This window comes from Cervus canadensis, chromosome 24 (assembly GCF_019320065.1).
Source record: "Cervus canadensis isolate Bull #8, Minnesota chromosome 24, ASM1932006v1, whole genome shotgun sequence".
NCBI classification, from domain to species: Eukaryota; Metazoa; Chordata; class Mammalia; order Artiodactyla; family Cervidae; genus Cervus; species Cervus canadensis.
The window spans coordinates 28,628,993-28,651,415 of record NC_057409.1 but is presented as its reverse complement, the minus strand read 5'-3'; the positions used below and the strand labels follow the sequence as shown (position 1 = coordinate 28,651,415).

Sequence of the window (22,423 nt, the reverse complement as noted above, 5' to 3'; positions counted from 1 at the left end):
CTCAACATCATTCATCATCAGGGAAATCAAATCAAAACCACAATGAGATATCACTTCATATCTACTAGGATGGCTAGAATCAAAAAGTCAAATAAGTATTCATGAGGACGTAGAGAAGTCGGAATCCTCATACATTGTTGGTGCAAATATAAAATGGTGCACTATGTTGTAAGTTGAGTTGTGTCGCACCTCCCCTCCAAAACAGGTATGTTGAAGTCCTAATTCCTCATCCCTCAGATGTGACCTTATTTGGAAGTAGGGTCTTTAATGAGGTCATCAAGTTAAAATGTCATCATTATGGTGGGCCTTAATCCCATATGACTGGTGTCCTTGAAAAACTTGGACACAGAGACAGACATACACAGAGAAAAGATGATAAGCAGACCCACTGAGAAAATACCATGTGAAGATAAAGATCAAAGTGAAGTATCTATAACTCAAGCAACATCAAAGATTGACAGCAACCCACTCAAAGACACAAGGAAGGATTCTCCCTACAGTTTTCAGAGGCATATGGTCCAATTTTGGACTTCTAAGCCTCCAGAACTGTGAAACAAGAAATTTCTGTTGTTTCAAGTCAGTCTGTGATACTTTCCTACAGCAGACCTAGAAAACTAACATTAGCTACTTTGGAAAACAGCCTGACAGTTCCTCAAAAAGTTAAATGTAGAGTTAAAACAGAACCCCATAATTTCACTCATAGGTAGAGATAACTAGATAGATAGAGCCAAGAGAAGTGAAAACATGTGTCCAGTGACAACCTGGAGGGATGAGATGGGGAGGGAGGTGGAAAGGGGCTTCAGGATGGGGGGGACACATGTGTACCTAGGGCCGATTCATGTTGATGTATGGCAAAAGCCATCATAATATTGTAATTATCTTCCAATTAAAATAAATAATTTAAAAAAATAAAACATATATCCACATGAAAACTTGTTCATGAATATTCATGTCAGCATTATTCACAATAACCAAAAGGTGGAAACAATCCAAAAGTCCATCAACTGATAAATGGATAAACAAAATGTGCTATACTCATACAATGCAATATTATTAGGCCATAAAAAGGATGTACCTTGAAAACATTATGTTAAGTGAAAGAAGCCAGCCCTAAAGAACATACATTCTATTGTTCCATTTATATGGCATCTCCAGAATAGAGAAATACGTGGAAATAGAAAGCAGACTAGTGTTTGCTTAGGGCTGGGGCCAGGGTGTGGGAAGGAGAGGGATTGAGGGACAGTTAAAATGTATGGGGTCTCTAAAATGCTGGAGAGGGTATGGAGGAAAAGGAACTCTCCTACACTATGGGTGGGACTGTAGGTTGGTACAGCCACTATGGAGAACAGTATGGAGGTGCCTCAAAAAGCTAAAAAGAGTTGCCATATATGATTCAGCAATCCCGCTACATACTCAGACTCTAATTCAAAAAGATACACGGACCCCTATGTTAACAGCGGCACTAATCACAGTAGTCAAGACATGGAAACAACCTAAATGTCCTTCAACAGATGAATGGGTAAAGAAGACATAGTGTATGTACACACACACACACACACGCACACATAATGGAATACTACTCAGACATAAAAAGAATGAAGGGATGCTATTTGCAGCAACAAGGATGGGCCTAGAAACTACCATACTACATGAAACGTCAGACAGGAAGACAAATATACAACATCACAAATGTAGAATCTAAAACGTGACACAAATGAACTTCTCTATGAAACAGAAACAGACTCACAGACACAGTGAACAGACTTGTGGGTGCCAGGTGGGAGAGGGAGCTCGGGAGGGGTGGGCTGGGAGGGATTAGCAGGTGTAAACTTTATATATATAGAACTGGCTTCCCTGGAAGCTCAGCTGGTAAAGAATCCACCTGCAATGCACGAGACCCTAGTTCGATTCCTGGGTCTGGAAGATCCCCTGGAGAAGGGATACACTACGCACTCCATTATTCACGGACTTCCCTGATGGCTCAGATGGTAAAGAATTCACCTGCAATGCAGGAGACCTGGGTTCGATCCCTCGGTTAGAAAGATCCCCAGAGGAGGCCATGGCAACCCACTCCAGTATGCTTGCCTAGAGAATCCTATGGACAGAGGAGCCTGGTGGGCTGCAGTCCATGGGGTCGCAAAGAGGTGGACAGGACTGAGACTAAGCTCACACAATCGCATATACAGACTAGATAAACAACAAGGTCTTGCTGTATGGCATAGGGAACAATACTCAATATCCTGTGATAAACCATAATGGAAAAGAAAATGAAAAAGGATGGATATAAATGTATAACTGAATCACTTTGCTATACAGCAGAAATCAACACAACATTATAAATCAACTATACTTCAGTAAAATTTAAAAAAATCTAATATATGAAGTTTCTTTTCAAGATGATATATTGACTGTGGTGATGGCTGCACAACATTGAATATACAAAATACCACTGAATTATACATTCTAAAAGGATGAATTGTACTGTATGTGAATTACACCTCAGTAAAGTTGCTATAAAAAAAAAAAAAAGACGATGACTAGGAGAGGTCCTTGACTGCTGAAAGCGCTATTATACACTTGGCATTGTGCTGGGTGCTGACCAAGACAGCAAGGGCAGAGATGGGTCTTCAAAAACTGCAGACCAGCGATTCTCAAGACTAGCTGCAAAGTGGACTCAGCTGGGAAACTTTTATTTAAATCAACTTTATTGACATAATTTATACACAATAAAGGCATCCCTTTTAAGAATATGGTTCAGTGAATTTGACAAATATATACTCTGGGTAACCACGACCACCACAATCAAGATAAAGGACATCTATATACCGTCCAAAAAAAAGTTCCCTCACACCCTTTTGGAAACAATCTTCCCACCACCCCCCAGATCCAGAAAAGTACTACTCTGCTTTTTGTCATGAGAGTTTTGCCTTGTCAAGAATTTCATAAAAATGGAACCATTTGTTCCATTTGTGTCTCGCTTCTTCCACTAAGCCCAGTGTTTTTGAGATTCATCAGCAATGCTATGCATAACAAGAGTTCATTCGTTTTTATTACCGAGTAGTATTCCATGGGAACTTTATGTCACAATTTGTCCATTCGGCTGTTGTTGACTAATTGAGTTTTTCCAGTTTGGGACTATTATGAATAAAGCTGCTAAGAATTTATGTGCAAGGGACGTGTTTTCATTTCTCTTGGGTAAATATCTTGGAGTGGAATTGCTGGGTTATAAGGCAAATGCATGTTTAACTTTTTACGGAATGGCCAACAGCTTTCCAGAATGGTGGCACCATTTTACACTCACAACCCTGGTGGCTACTTTCAAAAATCCCAATGCCCAGATCATGCCCCAAACCAATTAAATCAGATTCCCTGGGGAGGAGGACCCAGGTAGCACTATCTTTAAAGCACCCCAGTGATTATAAAGTACAGACAAGATCTGGAACCCTGACTACAGGTCTCGGTGCCCTGAGGCAAGCAAGCAAGCAAAAGACAAATTATATTCGCTGACATCTGTTTCCTCATTCTTCCTTGACAGTGGAGAGGGAAAAGAGAAGCCAAACACATGTCAGCATCTAGTTTTGCCTGACACCAGGGCCTTCAGCAACCTTGGCTGGTCCCTCAAATTCTCCTCACCTTTTTTTTCTGCCCCTGCAGTGGAAGCCCAGAGTTCTAATCACTGGGCCACCAGGGAATTCACTCTCTGCTTCCCAGGTGGCACAATGGTAAAGAATTCACCTGCTAATGCAGGAGATGAGGTTTGATCCCAGGGCCAGGAAGATCCACTGGAGAAGGAAATGGCAACCCACTCCAGTATTCTTGCCTGGGAAATCTCATGGACAGAGGAGCCTGGGAAGGGGGACTGCCTACAGTCCATGGGGTCGCAAAGAGTCAGACACGATTTAGCAACAAAACAACAGAGTTAGAAGACAACAAGAAAAATACAAAATAAATATTAGCAACATTTCAACCACTTATTTTGAGCTTGGCATTTCAGTTGGGATATCACAGAGTCCTACAAAACAGGTCCTATTATAATCCATGTTACAGATGAGGAAACTGGAGCTCAGAGAGGTTAAAACCCTTGCCAGGGTCACACAGCCAGTTGTTAATATAGAAGACATTTAAACTCAACAGTCTGTCTCCGAGTCCAAAGAACTTAAACACTCACTGCACTCAGAGCAATCGATGGGTCTGAGAGCCATGAACGTCCTCCTGCTACCCTGCTTCCCGGTAGCAGGAAAACACAGCAAGTCTCCAACAACTGTGCAGGGAGGCTGCAGGTGTGTTTATGAGAGAGCAGGAAAGGTGCTATGTAATGTGACTGAATAATGTGACTGAAAGATGGGGGTTAATTATGGGATTTCCTTTCCTTTCAAGCTTAAAGGATGGGATTTAAACCCCTCTGGTACAGGGGAGGGGACCCAGTCATTGCTGCAGCCTCCTCCCTTCATGCCCCTGGTGCAGAGCAGAACGAAGAGCCGGGGCTGCGAAGAGCGTGTTATCGTGGTTGTTGCTCAGTTGTGTCCAACTCTTTGCGATCCCATGGGCTGCCGCCCACCAGACTCCTGTTTGTGGGATTTCCCAGGCAAGAATACTAGAGTGGGTTGCCATTTCCTTCTCCAGGGAATCTTCCCAACCCAGGGATCAAACCAGGGTCTCCTGCACTGGGAGGCGGATTCTTTACCACTGAGCCACCCAAGGAAGCCCAAGGATAGGAGAAGGTAAAGGAAGCAAGGTGAGAAGGGACTGCCCGGAGGCTGAGGTGCAGGTCCCGGCAATTTGCCTGCTCGGCAGCTACCTGGCTCTTTGAACTCTTATCAGACCCGGAATGGACAACCAGCATTTTGCTGGAAGGAGCCACCCTTGTCTGCGAGAATTGCTATTTCAAAGCGAGGGGGCAAATCGGGAGTGAAAAGAGGCTTTCTCAAACACTGTATCCGGATTAGGGGAACCTGGGTGTGGGCTGCACAGAAACTCTGTGCTCTTTCAACTTTTCTGTAAATCTCCAACCAGCCTGGCGGGGAGGGGAGGGCGGGACGAATTGGAAGAATATGTATGTCAATACATACACTATCACGTGTAAAACAGATAGCTCGTGGGAAGCTGCTGTATGCACAAGGAGCTCAGCTGGGTGCTCTGCGATGACCTAGAAGAGTGGGGGGGATGGGAGAGAGGCTCAGAGGGAGGGGATAAACGGATACACACAGCTGTTACACCGCAGAAACTAACACAACATTGTATATTGTACACTGATATTTTAAAAATAAATTTTTAAAAGACAAACTAGGTTAAAAACGACAAATAAAAACAAAACCAACCGAAAATGTAAAATCTCCTTTAAAGTAGTAAATAAATACATACATGAACAAATGTATCTGGAGACTGTGGAACCCTATAGCAGGCGAGTGAAGAGAAAAGCAAAACAGAAGAAAATCTACTGTGTATATACACACTGTGCACGTGCTCAAATAAAAGTGGAAGACAAATCCTGGGCCATTCATTTTAAATCCTCAACTGAGAGAAACAATGGGGAAAGAGGAGGACCCCTATGAGACTTAAGGGTGAGGACTAAGGGAAACTCACAATTTGCTCCCGTTGGAGAAATTTATGCGGGGGGTTGGGGGGCGGGGGGACGAAGGGAGTCTGGGGGGTCTAGGCAGGACCAGGGAATTTGTTCGATCCCTGGTCTGGAAACTAAGATTCCACATGCCACAGAGCAACTAACCCCAGGCTGAAATTAAGACCCTCAACTAAGACACTGCAAAACCAAAAATAAATATTCTTTTTTAATGGAACTAGCTTTTTAAAAAGGAGATTTGGAGGGGCAGCTAGATAGTGGAGCTTCCAGGAACCACGATGAAATGCCAGTGCCTGAATCAGCCCCTTCTCTCTATTTGTCTCCATTTCTCTGGCTCACTCTCAACTCACTTCTCTTCTCACCTGCTTCCCACCCATTTTTACCAGGGCAGTACCAGAAAGCTACTGGCATCAAGGTGCCCTTAGCCAAGACCCTCCCTGAGTCTCAACAACAGATCTATAAAACGGGGCTCCCATGAGCCCTGCCCACCTCTTAGGACTGAGAAGGTGAGGGAAAATGTTTTGTGTGTTACAAAGTTCAGTGTAGATACAGGTGATTAAATGTTCATAGCAGGTCTGTTCATTACAGTTCCAAATTGGAAATAACCCAAAAGGCAATACACAGTGGAATGGATAAATAAATTGTGGTTTATTCACCTACTGGAATACAACATAGCAATAAAAAAAGAATGAACCACCGCAACCCACTAGAACACAAATGAGCCTCCCGGACATAATGCTGAATGAAATAAGCCAGACACAAAAGTAAACATACTGCTTAATTCAATTTATATGAAGTTCATATACAGGCAAAACTAATCTCTGAGGTTATAAGTAAGACTAGCAATTACCTTTGGGGGATATTGATTGGAGGGGGGCACAAGGACTGCTTCTGGGGTGCCAGAAATGTTCTAGCTCTTGATCTGGTTCATAAATATGTACAAATTTATCAGTTGATGATATGTGAGTTGTATCCCAACTAGAAAATGTAAATGACTAGATTTATTATTTGGAGCATCTTTTTTTTCTCTCTCTCTTCTATTGGCTGCACCATGCAGCTTGCAGGATCTTAGTTCCCAATCAGATATCACACCCAGGCCCATCGCCGTGAAATCACCAAGTCCTAACCACTGGACCACCAGGGAATTCTTTATTTGGAGCATCTTTGTGTCAAGCTGTAGGAGAGCATTTTGAAGGGGTTTTAAAATGGTTTTTCTGCTCCTTCTTTTATGCTCTCATCCACCCCCTCAGCCTCTCCCTACATAGGAACTTCTTGTTTCTCAACATTCCTTTATTCCACTCCTTTATTTCTTCATGGAACCTCTACTATCAGACAGGCACTGTTCTAGAAGTTAAGGGCGCAACATATCTCTCAACAGTTCTAAGTGCAATAAACAGCTCAATCTACTCTGAGCTTAGCACTAAGACCCCTCTACCAGCACTTCCTCTCAAGCAACTCCAAGTGGCAAAGAATGGGGCACAGAATATCTGAGCTCTTTTCTATCTTTGCCTATGGTTCCAAGAAAGGAGAAGATGCCTACTATGTGCCAATGGGAACTTAATCCTCTATAACCCAACTGACACAGCTGGAAGGCAGCAGAAGTAGAGTTCAAATCCAGGTAAGTCTAATTCCTATGTCCTGCCCTTCCCACCACTCTTGAGACCTTCCAAAAGCCAGATCAGTTTTGCTCTCTTCCTGGAAATCTGTGGAAGTCAGGCTCCAAATGGTCTCAATGGTTCTTGTCTCCAAGGCCCTTCCCACACTCAATGAGGCTAAAGTGGTAGTTGCTCAGTTGTATCCAAATCTTTGTGATCCCAAGAACTATAGCCCACCAGGCTCCTCTGTCCATGGCATTCTCCAGGCAAGAATACTGCAGCGGTTAGCCATTCCCTTTTCTAGGGGATCTTCTCGACCCAGGGATCAAACCCCTGTCTCCAGCATTGCAGTTGGATTCTTTATCTTCTGAGCCACCAGGGAAGTTCCTCTCAATGGAATTGACTTGCATTAACGAACAGCATATTGCAGAAACAGTGTTCGTCTTCCAAGGCAAGGATATAAAAGACTTGGGGCTTCCGCCTTGCGTTCTTGATTCACCCACTCTGAGGCAGCTACCGCCATGTTGTAAGCATACTCAAGCAGTCCTAGGGAGATGTCTGTGTGGCAAAAAACTGAGACCTCCTGCCAAAAGCCAGCCCCAACTCGTTAGCCACAAGAGTAAACCATCCTGGAACAGATCCTCCAGTCCATCAGGCCTTCAGACGATATCCCCAGCTGACATCTTGACTGCCACCCCAGGAGAGACCCCAGGCTAGAACCAAACCCCACCAAGCCACCCCCATATTTCTGACTCATAGAAACTGTGTGTTGGCTGCTTTTAAGCTACTAAATTTGAGGGTAACTTGTTACATTGTATTGTGACTATAAATAACAGGGCACCTCTCAAAGTCCTGGGTTCATGCTGCAGGAACAGCCTGGGCGAAAGAATGTTTAGGCATCCAGAGCTAGCCACTTACTAGAGGGGTGGCCAGACTGAGCTGAATTTGAGAGGACAGAGGAGAATCGACGTCAGCAAGAATTCCCCAGTGCGTGGGAAAGGAACTGTGAAACAAGAGACCAAACAAAGCAGACATCCCGGCACCCTCTTCGCTGGAAGTTTCTCATACACTTCATCTATCTCAGTAAATGGAACCACGTGTAGCCAGCGACTCCAGCCAAAAACCTGGGAGTCATCCCATTCTGCCTCTCACACCCAACATCTCCTCTACCGGCCAGGCTCTGGGCTCTGGCCCACCATGCATCCCAGGTCTGGTCCCTTCTTACCATCTTTCCTGCAAGCACCAGGGACTACACTGCCAGCCACTCTCACTTGGGCAATGTCAGCTGCCTCTTGGCCCATCTCCCTGCTCCTGCCCTTTTGCCTGCTCAAGGTGAGAATGGGCTTCTCCAAGTGAAGCGTGGCTTATGTCTTTCCTGCTCAAAACCCTCCAGCGCTCTCTCCTCTCCAGCGTTCTCTACTCTACACAGCCCTCTTTGAAGTGTGACAAGCTCAGCTCACCTCTGGAACTTTGTACTGGCTCTTTCCATCTCTCAAATCATCATGTAGCATCATTTGGGTCTCATCTCACACAACGGTCCCTTGGAGGAGCTTCCCTGGGCCACTCAGCCTAATCATCCTCTAACCTCCGCTCTAGCTCATTTCCTTCATAACTTGGTTGGCTATTTATCAGCTGTCTCCCATGTTCGAATGTCAGTCCCATGAAGGCAAAGGCTTTCTTGGTCTTGTTCACCTACAACAGTGTCTGGCACATGGAAAGAGCTCAAAAAACACTGATTTAATGAATCCTGTCTAGAGGCAGGGGGATGGATGAGATGACCTCCAAGTTGATCTGGTTATAAAAGCTGGAGTACAGAGCTCTGCTGTGTTCTGGGGCTCACATCACCCTTTCCCAGCAAAAGGAAACAGCAGGGCGGTAGTAAGAACTGTGGTTTTAGGGGAGAGGCTTGCCAGCTGGGTGGAGCTCACAGCACAAGTGGGTCCCATTTCCTACAGAGGAAAATCCTACAAAAAGGCCCATCTGTCCGTCTGGCCGGCTGCTGCCCTGGCAGTCCACCTCTCCCCTCTGCGTTGGCCTCTTCGGCTGGGCAGAGCAGGGCTGCTGCAGCCTGGTATATTCTGACTCCCAACATATATGAGAAGTGCCAAGCAGGCTGTGCACCACCCCCCAGAAGTCATCTTTGTCATCCCTCTGCCTCCACACAGGAGGCAGCGGTACAACAAGGACCCATCTTCTATCACACGTCTCAGCCTCTCCAGAACACTGCCCCCACCACCCCCCAGCCACCACCATTAGCCCACTCAGACCCTTCACTGTGCATTCATCCCCTTCTCCTCTCTGACTGCATCCAGGACTGCAAGAGATGGATGGCAAAGGGGGAGGGGCAGGTAAGGACCAAGGAATGTCTGCCCATAGGCAAGGAGGGGACGTTTAGAAGGAAGTACAAGGGCCCAGGGACAGAGGTGGGTGAGGGATTATACTGGGAGACCTTGGGAAAGTCATCCAGCCTTTGGATGCCTCAGTTTCCTTATTTGTAAAACCAAAGGATCTTTCAGCCTGTTTATCCTCTGATAGAATCAAAAGAATAGAACCGATAATGCATTGAAGTGCTTTCTAAGGCCTACAGCACTGTAAATGTCCACTGTCATTGAGAGAAACAAGTGCAGGAAGGAGGGGGCATATTGGGGAGGAGCTAGAACACCAGAAAGTTCTGGGATTAAGAGTGGAAAAACTCTGCTCTGAATGAAAACAAGGAAGGAGATGGAAGGAGAAGCAGAAACTCACTCCCCACCTGGAGAAGAAAAGGCTGAGGGGGTCAGAAAAGCAGAAGACAACAGAAGAGGCAGAAACCACCCAGATGGCAGGAACAAGCCAGGCCTTTGACACTTGTGCTGGGAGAGCCCCCCAGCCTGGAGTTTCCAGATGAGGAGGACACAGCCCTCAGCAAGGCCTGAGCAAAGTCACTCAGGAGGAAGTGGGTCCCCTCTAAGAGAGACCTGCTGGGTCCACAAGGTCTACAAGTGCCACCTTTCTACAAGGTAACCCTCAGCCCTCAGAGCTACCGACTGATAATCATCAATTACTTGCTATGTTTTGAGCACCTGTTGTGTCTCAGGAACTGTGCTGAGCATCACACGTATTATCCCATCTCATCCTCGTAATAGCCTTTTCTTATTCCCACATCCTTAAGAATGAAACAGAGGCTCAGAGAAGTTTACCCAGCTAATAAGAAGCAGAGCAGAAGATGCTCTGCTGGTTTCCACTGCTCAAAGTTCCTTTTTGAAGCATCCTTCCTCCTCCTTCCATTCCCTGAACTCCTTCCTGAAAGATCAAGAGTGAATGGCAAAGCGGGTGGTTAGAGGGCAGGGAAGATATTAACAATAATGGAGGAAGGCAGGCAGACTGGGCTGCCTATGAAAGCTAAGGCAGGGCATTTCCAGCTCCAGAAAGCTGAGCGCATCTAACAGAACAATTTCCTTCCCAAGTAATCCATCATAATCCATCCTGGTGTTACCCCCACCCCCATGACTCCAAAAGGCTGCCACTGGTGATCCATCACTCTTCTGCCAGGGCCTGAGAGGATACAGCCAACCCAGGGATCAGCCAGCTCGGCCAATCAGGACCCAGCAAACCCTCTGGTCTTCCTGCCTCTGGTTTTCCTTTCCCTCAAGACCAGCCAGGAAACACTGATGAGGAAACCGAGGATGAGACCGAGGATGAGGGACCCGGCCAATCAAGAGCAGGATGGTCGCTCAAGAGGTTCCAGGCCCAGAGGTCGCGACACTGAGCTCTGACCTTTTTCCACCTCACCCCTCCACCCCCTACCTATCCCATGCTCCCGCCCTCGGGGTCCTGTGGCTGTGACCCCCATCCCGCCAAATCCGGCCGGCTACATCTCCGCGCGGCCCACGGGGTAATTGTAAAGCATCCCTCTGCCCCTCCATACCCCCACCCCCTGGAGAACTAAGGGGAAATACCTTCAAAGGCCCTGCCCCCAGAGCTCGGTCTCCGCCAGCCACCCCCAGCAGCCGCCGAGCCTGCGCACCGCGCCCCCATCCCCCGCTCGCAGCTCCCCCGGCCCCAGTTCTCGCCTTCACCTTGACCTGAGTCCTCTCCGGGGCCCAGGAGCTTTGCATAAACAAAGAGAGAAGGAGGGGACGATCGGGGCACCGCCCCCCGGCCCGCCGGAGCCCCCGCTCCAGTCCCGGGACCCCAAGCCCGTCCGGCCCTCGAGTCCCCCGCGGGACCGGGCGGCCAGCAGCCCCCTTACCTTGGCCTGGCATTTCCGATGACAGGAGAAGCTGCAGACTGCAAGAGGGCGAGACACAGAAAGAAAGTTTAGCCGCGAGGTATGAAATGGAAACTCCGGCGAAATCTCCTCCCACCCCCGCCCGCAACCCGCGCTCAGGAGGGAAGGAGGGACGGAGGGAAGGAGGGACGGAGAGAGGAGGGGCGGGGGGCTGCCGCGGCTCCCCGGGGCCTGCGGGGCGGGAACGCCCGGGAGGCGCCGAGGCCCCAGTCGCCCAGAGCCCCTCGGGCGGCGCGGGAAGCTGGGAGGAGCAGCGGGAGAGGAGGGGACCCACTCCGTGGCTAGGTCCTGGCCGACCCAGTCTGGACCCAGGCCCCTAGCCAGCCGAGCCAGGCATAAGAGGACCGTCTCTCCTTACACAGGAGGCAGCAGGCGGTACCCCAGAACCACATCACTCTCATTCTGGCAAAGAGAGACACACGGACCCAATTCGCGGGCCAGGAGAGGGCCTGTGCACGCACACATACACATTGACACCCACACACACCAATAACCACTTACACACGTACACTCGGCATACGTGCACACGCAGTACACACAGCCAGCCTCACACACCCACTGGCAAGCCACAAACAGTTTCATGGGAGACCTTCAGAGTACAGGCTGACACAGACTTGGACACAAACTCACAAACTTCATGAGAAAACACACATGAGTTGAAACACAGACACACACATGCTCACACGTGCACACACACACACACACACACACACACACACACACACACACGACTTGCTCTGCCCTCCCACTACCAGAAGTTGGAATCAAATTTCCTGTGGGGTTCCCTCAGCCTGGAATGTCCCAGCCCTGCCCGCCCTACCCCCAGGGCCCTCCACCCAGGATTTGGTAGTCCCCTCCCACCAGGTCCCAGAGATGGGGTGAGGGGTCTCCTGAGCTGAGCTGCTGCACGCACTTAGGCCTGCAAAGGCAGGTGGGCCATGGACCCTGACCCCAGAGCCTCACAGCCCTGGCCTCGGTCAGCTGCCTTTCCTCCTGGATCTACAGTTTTGTTGTTGTTGTTTAGTCACTAAGTTGCATCTGACTCTTTGCAACCTCACAGACTGCAGCCCGCTAGGCTCCTTTATCCATGAGATTTCTTAGGCAAGAATACTGGAATGGGTTGCCATTTCCTTCTCCAGGGGATCTTCCCGATCCAGGGATCAAACCCAGGTCTCCTGTATTGGCAGGCAGATTCTTCACCACTGAGCCACCAAAGAAGCCCGAATCTATAGTTACCCACCCATTTCCAACCTCAAGCCAAACAGATCTCCAGCCAAGTGCAGAGGGGAGACCGAGGCACACAGGAAGGCCCAGAGCTGTCGATAAAGCCTCCATGGCTCCCCACATGAAAGCTTCTGGTTTGTCTGCGGTGGTAGGGGTTGGGGACAGAAGCTGGAGGACATGGGGCGGAGTCTGCGATGTGACCTTGGCTGGACCTTGTTCTCCCAGAACCCAGTTCTGGCCACAGCTCAGGCCTGTGACTCAGCCAGTGCTGAGTAAAGCTTTCCTGACCCCACCAGTCACACAGTCCAGCTCGGGGACTTCTCCACCCCCGGCCACCCAAGTCAAGTCATGCCCATCCTTCTAGCCCTCTCTCTGAGTGTCCCACCCTCACCACCCCCAGGTGGCAACTCCCTCCAGAGGGTGTGTCCACTCTGACAACAGCGGTCTTCCCATTCCCATCCCCGTGCCTCCTTTTCTGGCCTTGGAATGTAGAATTAAGAAAGCCTCAGGCCATGTGGCCTGAGCTTTGAAAGCCCTTCCAGCCAGGTAGGCGCCCACTGGGCCAGTGCCTCCTGACCCAGTGCCTCCCCTTCCTCTGCTAGTCAAAAGCCAGGTCTTCAAGAATAATAATTCAGTGGACATGAATTTGAGCAAACTCCAGGAGATAGTGAAGGACAGGGAAGCCTGGTGTGCTACAGTCCATGGGATCCCGAAGTCAGATACGACTTAGCGTCTGAACAACTACAAGAATAAGTCCTGGGCCCCTCCTCTGGAGGCCTCTGCAGACACTGTCCCCTCCTCCTTGAAGGCATCACCACAGAGTGTACTTCTCCTGACCATCTTGCTTCCTACACTTGTTGGCTCCTTCAATGAAGGGACCTCCTCGCTCTCTCTGTCTTCCTCTCTGTCTCTCTCCCTCTCTCTCTTAAACACACATACCTACACACACACATATGTGACAAGTGGTGCCTAGTGCAGAGTAGAGGCTTAATAAATGTTTGCTGCATTGACCTGACTGAAGATCTCCCCAGGAATTTATATGCACCCCCATTTAATCAGGCTTCCCTGGTGGCTCACATGGTAAAACGTCTACCTGCAATGCAGGAGACCTGGGTTCGATTCCTGGGTTGGGGAGATCTCCTGGAGAAGGAAATGGCAATCCACTCTAGTATTCATGACTGGGAAATTCCACACAGAGGAGCCTGGCGGGCTACAGTCCATGGGGTCCTGGGTCTACAGTCTAAGAGTCAGAAATGACTGAGCAACTAACACACACACCTATTTAATCATCCCCACCCAGCACTTAAGTCTTTTCCTGAGCCATAACCCTCCCTACAGCATCTTATAGTCAATCAAAAAGGCATTCTGTAGGGCTTCCCTCCCCAGGCTTCCCAGGTAGCTCACCGATAAAGAATCTGCCTGCCTCTGCAGGAGACATAAGAGATGCGGGTTCAATCCCTGGGTTGAGAGGATTCCCCTGGAAAAGGAAATGACAACACACTCCAGTATTCTTGCCTGGAGAATCCCATGGACAGAAGAGCCTGGAGGACTGTGTCCCTGTTGTCACAAAGGGTCAAACAAGACCGAGCGACTGAGCATGAACTCAAGGGCTACCCTGATGGCTCAGAGGTGAAGAATTCGCCTGCCAACGCAGGAGACACAGGTTCAATCCATGATCCGGAAAGATCACACATGCCTCAGGCAACTAAGCCCAAATGCCCTAGAGCCTGTGCTCCACAACAAGAGAAGCCACTGCAATGAGAAGCCTGCGCACCGCAACGAAGACTAGCCTCTGCTCGCCACAATTAGAGAAAAGCCTGTGTAGCCGTGAAGACCCAGAACAGCCAAAAATAATTAGTTAAATTAAAAATTTTTAAAGGCATCCCTAAGGGTCCACTCCAGGCCTCCCAAGCCCAGTCTACACACTGGGAGCACAGTAAGAGCCAGGACTCCCGTCTTCTTCCAGCATCAGACTTCATACTCCTGACATTCACAGCGTGTATCGAGCTCTTTCCTACCTCAGGGCCTTTGCACTTGCTGTTCTCACTGCCTGGAAGGCTCTCCCTCACCCCAGCTCTCCACTGTTCACTGATCCACATCCGTCTTCTACTTCTAGAATCCACTGAAAGCTATCTCTTCCAAAGAGTCTTTCCATGACCACTCAAATTACAGTAGGCTCCCCGTGATTCTTTCTCAGCAGCACCCTGATAAAAATCCTCTTAGCACGGCTCACAATCTGAAGTCATCTTGGGAAATTCCTGCTTACCTTTATATAGTATGTCTCCCCACACTAGACAGATGAGGGCAGGGAACATGTCTGTCTTGTTCAGACTGTATCCCCAGCAGCTAGATCAGTGTGTGTTACAAGCACCATCTTTGGTGCCAAACAACATCTTTTAGAAAAAGTCCCACCAGACCAGCCCCCAGGACACTGACTACATGGTCTTTGTGGGAATGGCACAAAGATGTCCTTCATCCAGGTGGACCCAGCCCTGTACCTGGATGCAAGGCTTGGTGAACGAAGCACAGACTAATTCCAAGACTCTTGGGCAGGCGCCGTTGGCACTGAGTGGCCTGCGTGAGTATACAGGGCAGCCCTGCCTGTCACACAGTGGGCAGACACTCAGCAAATGCCCTTGAACGGAGGGCAGATGGGGAAATCGTTGGCCAATTGCAGCACAATGTACTGAGTGCTCCCTACGTGCTGGAATGCAAAGAGCTTGTCCTTGAAAGCTCTACAGTGGGGAGCAAAGAAATACCTCCCCAGCCCCCAGCTCAAAAGACAAAAGCTTGGCAAACGGAATTCAAGTGGCAGGTTCCAGGCAGCCCCAGCGTGGTCAAGCCCCCACAGGTGAATTTTTATGCCTTAAGAAGCACCTGCTCCCAACCCCAAGGAAATCCTCTTGCCCTGAGCCCCCTCCAGGGAAGACTCCTTTACAATCCTGGTCACCTGTCTCCGGTATTCTCCCACAGGGCAGTATTCCTACTCTCTAACTTGCATCCCTCCTGCTGTAATTTGAAATATGCTGATCATCTGGCTTCTCACTTCTCAGATCAATGAGGCGTCCAAATGGGTCATAGAAAGGGAAACTGTGGCAGGCAGCCTCCAAGGGGGCCCCAGTGTGAATCACCTCCCAGTAAGCACATCCTTCTGCAGTCCCCTCACACGATGAACTGGTTTATAGACCAATCGTATATTATAGAAAAGATAGTGTGTAACTTCTGAGGCTAAGTTATCAGCTTCTGTCTCCTGGATTGCTCACTTGCGGGGAAGCCAGTTACTATGTCATGAGGACACTCAGGCAGCTCAATGGGGGTGCCGTGTGGGGAACAACTGAGCCTCCTGCTGCCAGCCAGCACCAAGTTGACTGGCATACAACTGAACCACCTTGGAAGTGGATCTTTACTCCGTCAGGCCCTCTGATGACTACGGCCCTGGCTATCTCGACAGTAACTTGATGAGACACCCCAAGTCCAAACCACCAAGGTATATGGGTGAGGCCCCACTCATGAATCCCTGACCCACAGAATCTATGTGAGAGAATAATTTTGTATTTGATGTAAACTGCTAAGATTTGGGGTAATTTGTTACGCAGCTACAGCTAACTAATACAGATACCAGAGCACACGATCCTTCAGAAAGCAAGAGGCCAAAGGCTGATGCTGAGAACTAATACTAGAGGTCATCCTTTGGGTCTTTCCTTGCTCCCTGAGTATCTATATATTCCTCTCTGTAATTCCTTCTTCCGTTTCATTACCTTACCAAGCAGTTAGTCATCCAAAGAGGCTGCTGAGTCTCAACCTTTCTCTTCTACCACTGTACCAGTTCAGACCAATTATCCTTCCCTGGGCCACATCTCCCCACCAGCCTTGTCTCCCTTCAATCCACAGTCACAGGCCATTCCAAGGAACAAACTGATCATATCACACCCCTGCTTAGAACCCTCTGTCCAGCTCAACACACCTATTAGGCCTACGTCTTGCCTCCACCTCCTGCCACTGTCCATAAAGAGATCTGTCCCTGCCACACCAAACTCCACAGACTCTGAGTCTACAAGGCTTATGTCTGGAATGGTGAACTCTTATACATCCTTCAAGGCCCAGTTCAAAATGCTCACCCTGGATAATAAAGCATTCAAAGATGGTCTCTCTCTCCTCTGTGCTCCAAGAATCCTCAACCCACAACAAAGCTCTTATCACCTTATCTAAGCATTCCTTTATTATTTGTTCTCCCCCACATTCAACTGTTTTAAGACAGAAAGGCAGGTCCTGTTCAACCCTGTAGATCTGTGTCCTGCCCCTTCCCCTAGTACTGGGTCTAGCATAGATGAGACTCAGTAAATGTGGAGTAAATTTCAAACTGGAAGGATTCTCTGCAGCCTAAACCCTTGGGACCAGGGTGGACATTCTGAAGCAACGGAAAACACCCAAGTGAGGTAGGGAACTTCACACTTCAGCTCCACCCCCTGCTGGGAGAAGGCAGGTGGGGACCATAGCCAGTCTTCCTAAGTGCTTCAGGGCAAACACCACCTACAATCAAGCCTGGCAAAGGGTGGGAGCACTGAAGGAGTTGATTTATCCTCACCTACTCCCCCATGGGCCCTGCTTTCTATCTACCCACTTTCCTACCTGGCTGCATGTAGACTGACTCTCAGCTCAGATGCAGGTCATGCATCACCAGCTCTGTGATCTGGGACAAGTTACTTAACCACTCTGAGCCTTCATCTCCTCATTTCTAAAATGGGGCTAATAATAGCATCGACCTCACAGAGTTGTTGTGAGAATTAAAGAAGTTAATATACCTGGGCACCCAGAGGATGTTCTGTTAGTTGTACCAGCAGCATCTCCATCACCGTTATGATATTATACAGAAAAACCCTGAGTCAGGAGAACTGGGTTCTAGTCCTGATTGCTATTACAGCTGTGTGACCCAAAGCAAGTCACTCCCATCTCTGAGTCTCAGACTCCTGCTCAGAAAATAAGGCAGCCAACTAGCAGCCTCCAGGGCAGATTGGGCCTGGGCCCTTGTCTTCTTTAACTGGCTCAGTGTTTAAAATACAAAGGCTTCTTCTCTCAGCTGGAGTGTCGTGCAACAGAGCAGCTCTCTCTGGATCCTTGGGGCCTCCATCATGGCCTTCTGTCCACACTCACTTGCCTGCTTTACCACCAAAGTCCCCTGCATCTCTGACCCCTGTTCCAGGGAAACGAAGGCAGGAGAACTCCAACCTCCCCCTCCTAGCATCCCTCAGATACCCGAGACCTCCGTAGACAACACACATCTCAGGATCAACCCCACCTGAGCACACCCACAGAAGGCCAGGGAGCATGCAAGATGAGGACTCCTGGGGAGGAACCCTGTCAAACCAAAGCTCCATGGAGCCCAGGAGCCCCACCTCGGCCAGTGGGTGTCAACACTGCCCCTTCACAAGAGAGCCAGGCCGGTGGGCTGAGATGGAGCCAGAAGCCTCGGAGCGGGCAGGGGTCTGTAGGTCACCTGTGGGGTGGAGCACCCCAACCCCAGCCCTTGGCTGACTCCTGCCTCACTGGGCTGCCTGGACTCTGTCCTGGGGTGGCTTCCTGCCTCTTGGGAACACAGGAAGTCAACATTGTTGGGATCTAAATGGCCTTTTCCTCCTGGCCTCGGGTCGGAAAATGAGCACATAGCCTCGGTGTGCACCTGACCCCGGTGATAAAACGCCTGCATGCCCGGCAGGCCTCTGCTCCTTCCCCAGCTGGCAGAAGCCTGCCCAGCTGCCCACCGGGCTTCACAGCTCTTCCCTGCCTTGCTTATTTCTGTGGCCTGGCCTGGAGGTGTGTGATGGTTTATATTCATCGTCAACTTTCAGTAGATTGTGAGTAAAGAACATTACCGGCCATAATGTGGGTGGGCCTCATCCAATCAGTTGAAGGTTTGAAAGGCAGAGACTGATCTTCCCAAGAAAGAAGGAATTCTGCCAGCTTTTAGACTTGAACAGTCACTCTCCCCTGGGTCTCCAACCTGACTATCTTCCCTGAAGGATTTTGGACTTGCCAAGTCTCTACAATCATATGAGCCAATCCTTGACAATAAATATCTGTCTATCTACCTACCTATCCATCCTATTAGTTGTGCTTCTCTGGAGAACCCTAATGCAAGATGACTTGGGGTGGTAGGGGGAGTGGGTATGGTGTGGCTCTGAAGTTGAAGCAAGAAGAAACCTTCTAGATCATCCCATCCAGTGGTTTTTGTTTTTGTAGCCAAACTCTTGATGCAGCTAGACTCTTACATGGATTCTCAACGATGTTGTTTAACTGCTAAATTGTGTCTGTCTCCTTTGAGACCCCAAGGACTGTAGCACATCAGGTTCCTCTGTCCATGGAAATTTCCCAGGTAAGAATACTGGAGTCGGTTGCCATTTCCTTCTCCAGGGGATCTTTCCCCGCTCAGGGCTTGAACCCATGTCTCCTGCATTGGCAGGTGGAATCTTTACCACTGAGCAACCAGGGAAGCCCCCTCAATGACATTGTTGATCAGTCACTAAGTAATATCCGACTCTTTGCAACTGCATGAACTGCAGCACGCCAGGCCTCCCTGTCCTTCACTATCTCCCAGAGTTTGCTCATACTCATGTCCATTGAGTTGGTGATGCCATCCAACCATCTTATCCTCTGCCACCCCCTTCTCCTGCCTTCAGTTTTTCCCAGCATCAGGGTCTTTTCCAATGAGTCGGCTCTCCACATCAGGTGACCAAAGTATTGGAGCTTCAGCTTCATCATCAGTCCTTCCAATGAATATTCAAGGTTCCTTTAGGATTGACTGGTTTGATCTCCTTGCAGTCCAAGGGACTCTCAAAAGTCTTCTCTAGCACCACAGTTTGAAAGCTTCAGTTCTTCGGTGCTCAGCCTTCTTCATGGTCCAACTCTGACATCCATCCATGACTACTGGAAAAACCATAGCTTTGACTAGACAGACCTTTGTCAGCAGAGTGATGTCTGTGCTTTTGAATATGCTGTCTAGGTTTGTCATAGCTTTTCTTCCAAGGAACAAGCGTCTTTTAATTTAGTGACTGCAGTCAATGATATTGGTTGGCATTTATTGAATGCTTGTTATGTGCCAGGATCTGTTCTGAGCACTTTACATATATTGTCTCAGGTAATTCCCACAGTAACTCAAGGAGGAAGGTTCCCTGTGTGTCTTATTTTAAAGGTTAGGTAACAGAGGCACAGAAAGATGAAGCAAGCTGTCCTCACTAGTAAAAGTTGGAATTTGAATCTAGGATGTCTGAGCCAAATGCAGGATCACCACACTATTCTGCTCACTGATATATTTAACTCTTGAAACCAGAGTTGCTCCAGATAAAGTGGGCAGAGGTTCCAGGGCCCCAGGTCCTTAAGCCTACCCTTGATTTCCCCCTTTTTCCTACCTTCTCAGGCCCCTGAAGAACCTTACAGCTCCTCTGGAACACAGTTTAGAACCTCAGATCAAGTGCAACCCCTCGTTTGGAGAACCAGGAAAACTAGGCCCAGAGAGGTTAAGCGTCTCACTCAAGGTCACACAGCCAGGCAAGAGGAAGCCAGGACTAGAACCCAGTGTCTTCCCACTTGACCAGGCTGCTTCCAGTGACTCCAAGAAGGGAGTGACTGGGACACAGGCTGAAAGCTGGGATTCCCAGTAAAGAGGAGAAATCTCCCTGAAACAAGGTTTCCCCAAACCCAGCTAGTGAGGGCATCTAGGTGGACTTGTCCCATTGAGGGCTGAAGCATCTTCCCCAGGTACATCCCACTCTCAGGGACACTGCAGGTGACAGCCCCCACCTTGCAAGCTGACCAGATGAAGAAGGGGAGGGCTCTTAAGTCTGGGCCCCACTCAAGGCTGGATGGCAGTCTGGGGCTCTTGAGGTGCCATTCTGGTCTCTTCCCTTGGATGTCAGCCTGGCGGGAGGCTGGGGCCCTTGGTGCAGACCCTAGACTCCCTAGAGCACTGCCCCCCAGGGGCCTGTGGGAAACCCTCTCTTTGGACTGAGGAACTCCTACACATCCCTCAAGATCCAGACAACATATGGATTCCCTACTGAAGACTGACAGGAAAATCTGCTGAGTCAGAGGCAGCCTTTCACACACACTGGGCTCCGGAATTGTCCAATAGCACGTCTGCCTTGCCAGGGTAGGAGCTGAGTTTTGGCTCCAGCAGGGCATTCAGCCCAGAGGGGCCCAGTTCATGACTGTCAGATGGGTGCACGCCTGCACGCAGGTGGTGGGGGGGCAGCCTGCATTTGGAGAGTTTTCCAGACTTTGCAGATGCTAACAAGGGAATTCTCTAGGGCCTCCCACGGTCTGGGCCTCCGTGGAAAATCTTGGTCCAACCCTTTTTCTATAGATGAGGAAACTGATGCCGGACAGGACAAGAGATTTATCTGAGCTCACCTGGCCTGTGCATGGCCAGCCCCAGAAGTCAAGGCTAGGCCACTGACAAAGGCCCCAGAGGCCTCTTCTCCCACTGTCTCATCCACCTCCGTCTCCCCACGGGGAGCCTTAGTCCTGACACCAAGGCTCACTTTGAGCCACACAAAGAATCTCAGTGCTCCTCACAATCACCACTCAGAGAAAGGGCTGGGTTTATTATTAACCCTTTGATACCTGGGAGGAAACACTCAGTGCATCAGAAGACAGGCCACGGTCTCACAGCCACCTCTTTGCCAGTATATCTGCCACATTGGCACTCACATGTCCACCCACCTCTGTTCTCTGTCTGCCTCATTCACCTTTGAGCCTCTCAGAACCAGAACTAGACCCCGGGTTCCCTGACTGTCTCCCCGACCCTGTCTCCCACCCACCCCCTTCAGCCATAGTCCGTTCAACAGTGCAAGGCGGGGAGCTATGGGGCAGGGCGGCCAGTGGGAAGCAGGACCCAGTGCCCCCATCTCTCTAGGTCCTGGCTGGTGTTCTCACTGCCCCTGCCTGCAGCAAAAGCTCCCTCAACACTGCAAGCCCCATGGAGACTCTGCATCCAGGGCCTTGACACTCAACCCTGAACCCCCAGCCACTAATTCAGACAGTCACCAGGTTGCAGCCCGAGATTGAAGACTGGAAGAGGAGCTAGCTCAGTTCAGTTCAGTCGCTCAGGCATGTCCAACTCTTTGCGACCCCATGAACCACAGCACGCCAGGCCTCCCTGTCCATCACCAACTCCCGGAGTTCACTCAAACTCATGTCCATTGAGTCAGTGATGCCATCCAACCATCTCCTCCTCTGTTGTCCCCTTCTCCTCCTGCCTTCAATCTTTCCCAGCATCAGGGCCTTTTCAAATGAGTCAGCTCTTCACATCAGGTGGCCAAAGTATTGGAGTTTCAGCTTCAACATCAGTCCTTCCAGTGAACACCCAGGACTGATCTCCTTTAAGACGGATTGGTTGGATCTCCTTGCAGTCCAAGGGACTCTCAAGAGTCTTCTCCAACACCACAAGTCAAAAGCATCAATTCTTCGGCACTCAGCTTTGTTTATACTCCAAATCTCACATCCACACATGACCACTGGAAAAACCATAGCCTTGACTAGACGGAACTTTGTTGGCAAAGTAATGTCTCTGCTTTTTAATATGCTGTCTAGGTTGGTCATAACTTTTCTTCCAAGGAGTAAGTGTCTTTTTATTTCATGGCTGGAGTCACCATCTACAATAATTTTGGAGCCCCCAAAAATAAAGTCTGCCCCTTTTTCCACTGTTTCTCCATCTATTTGCCATGAGCTAGAGAGCACAACAAATCCTTTGGTTTGGCCTTG

The 22,423-nt window shown here is 49.2% G+C and overlaps 1 protein-coding gene across 8 annotated transcripts in view; it reads right to left on the bottom strand.

Annotated features, from left to right (window-relative positions):
* Window positions 1–22,423, bottom strand: part of TNS1 (tensin 1) — a 207,959-nt gene that overhangs the window by 170,339 nt on the left and 15,197 nt on the right. For all 8 annotated transcript variants that reach the window (XR_006265125.1, XM_043444803.1, XM_043444801.1 and 5 more), the window contains one exon: window positions 11,405–11,442. Coding sequence is in view for 1 of the 8 variants with exons in the window: in XM_043444803.1 (XP_043300738.1) it covers window positions 11,405–11,442 (38 nt within the window). In the remaining 7 variants the exon portion in view is untranslated. The remainder of the gene's footprint in view (window positions 1–11,404; window positions 11,443–22,423) is intronic.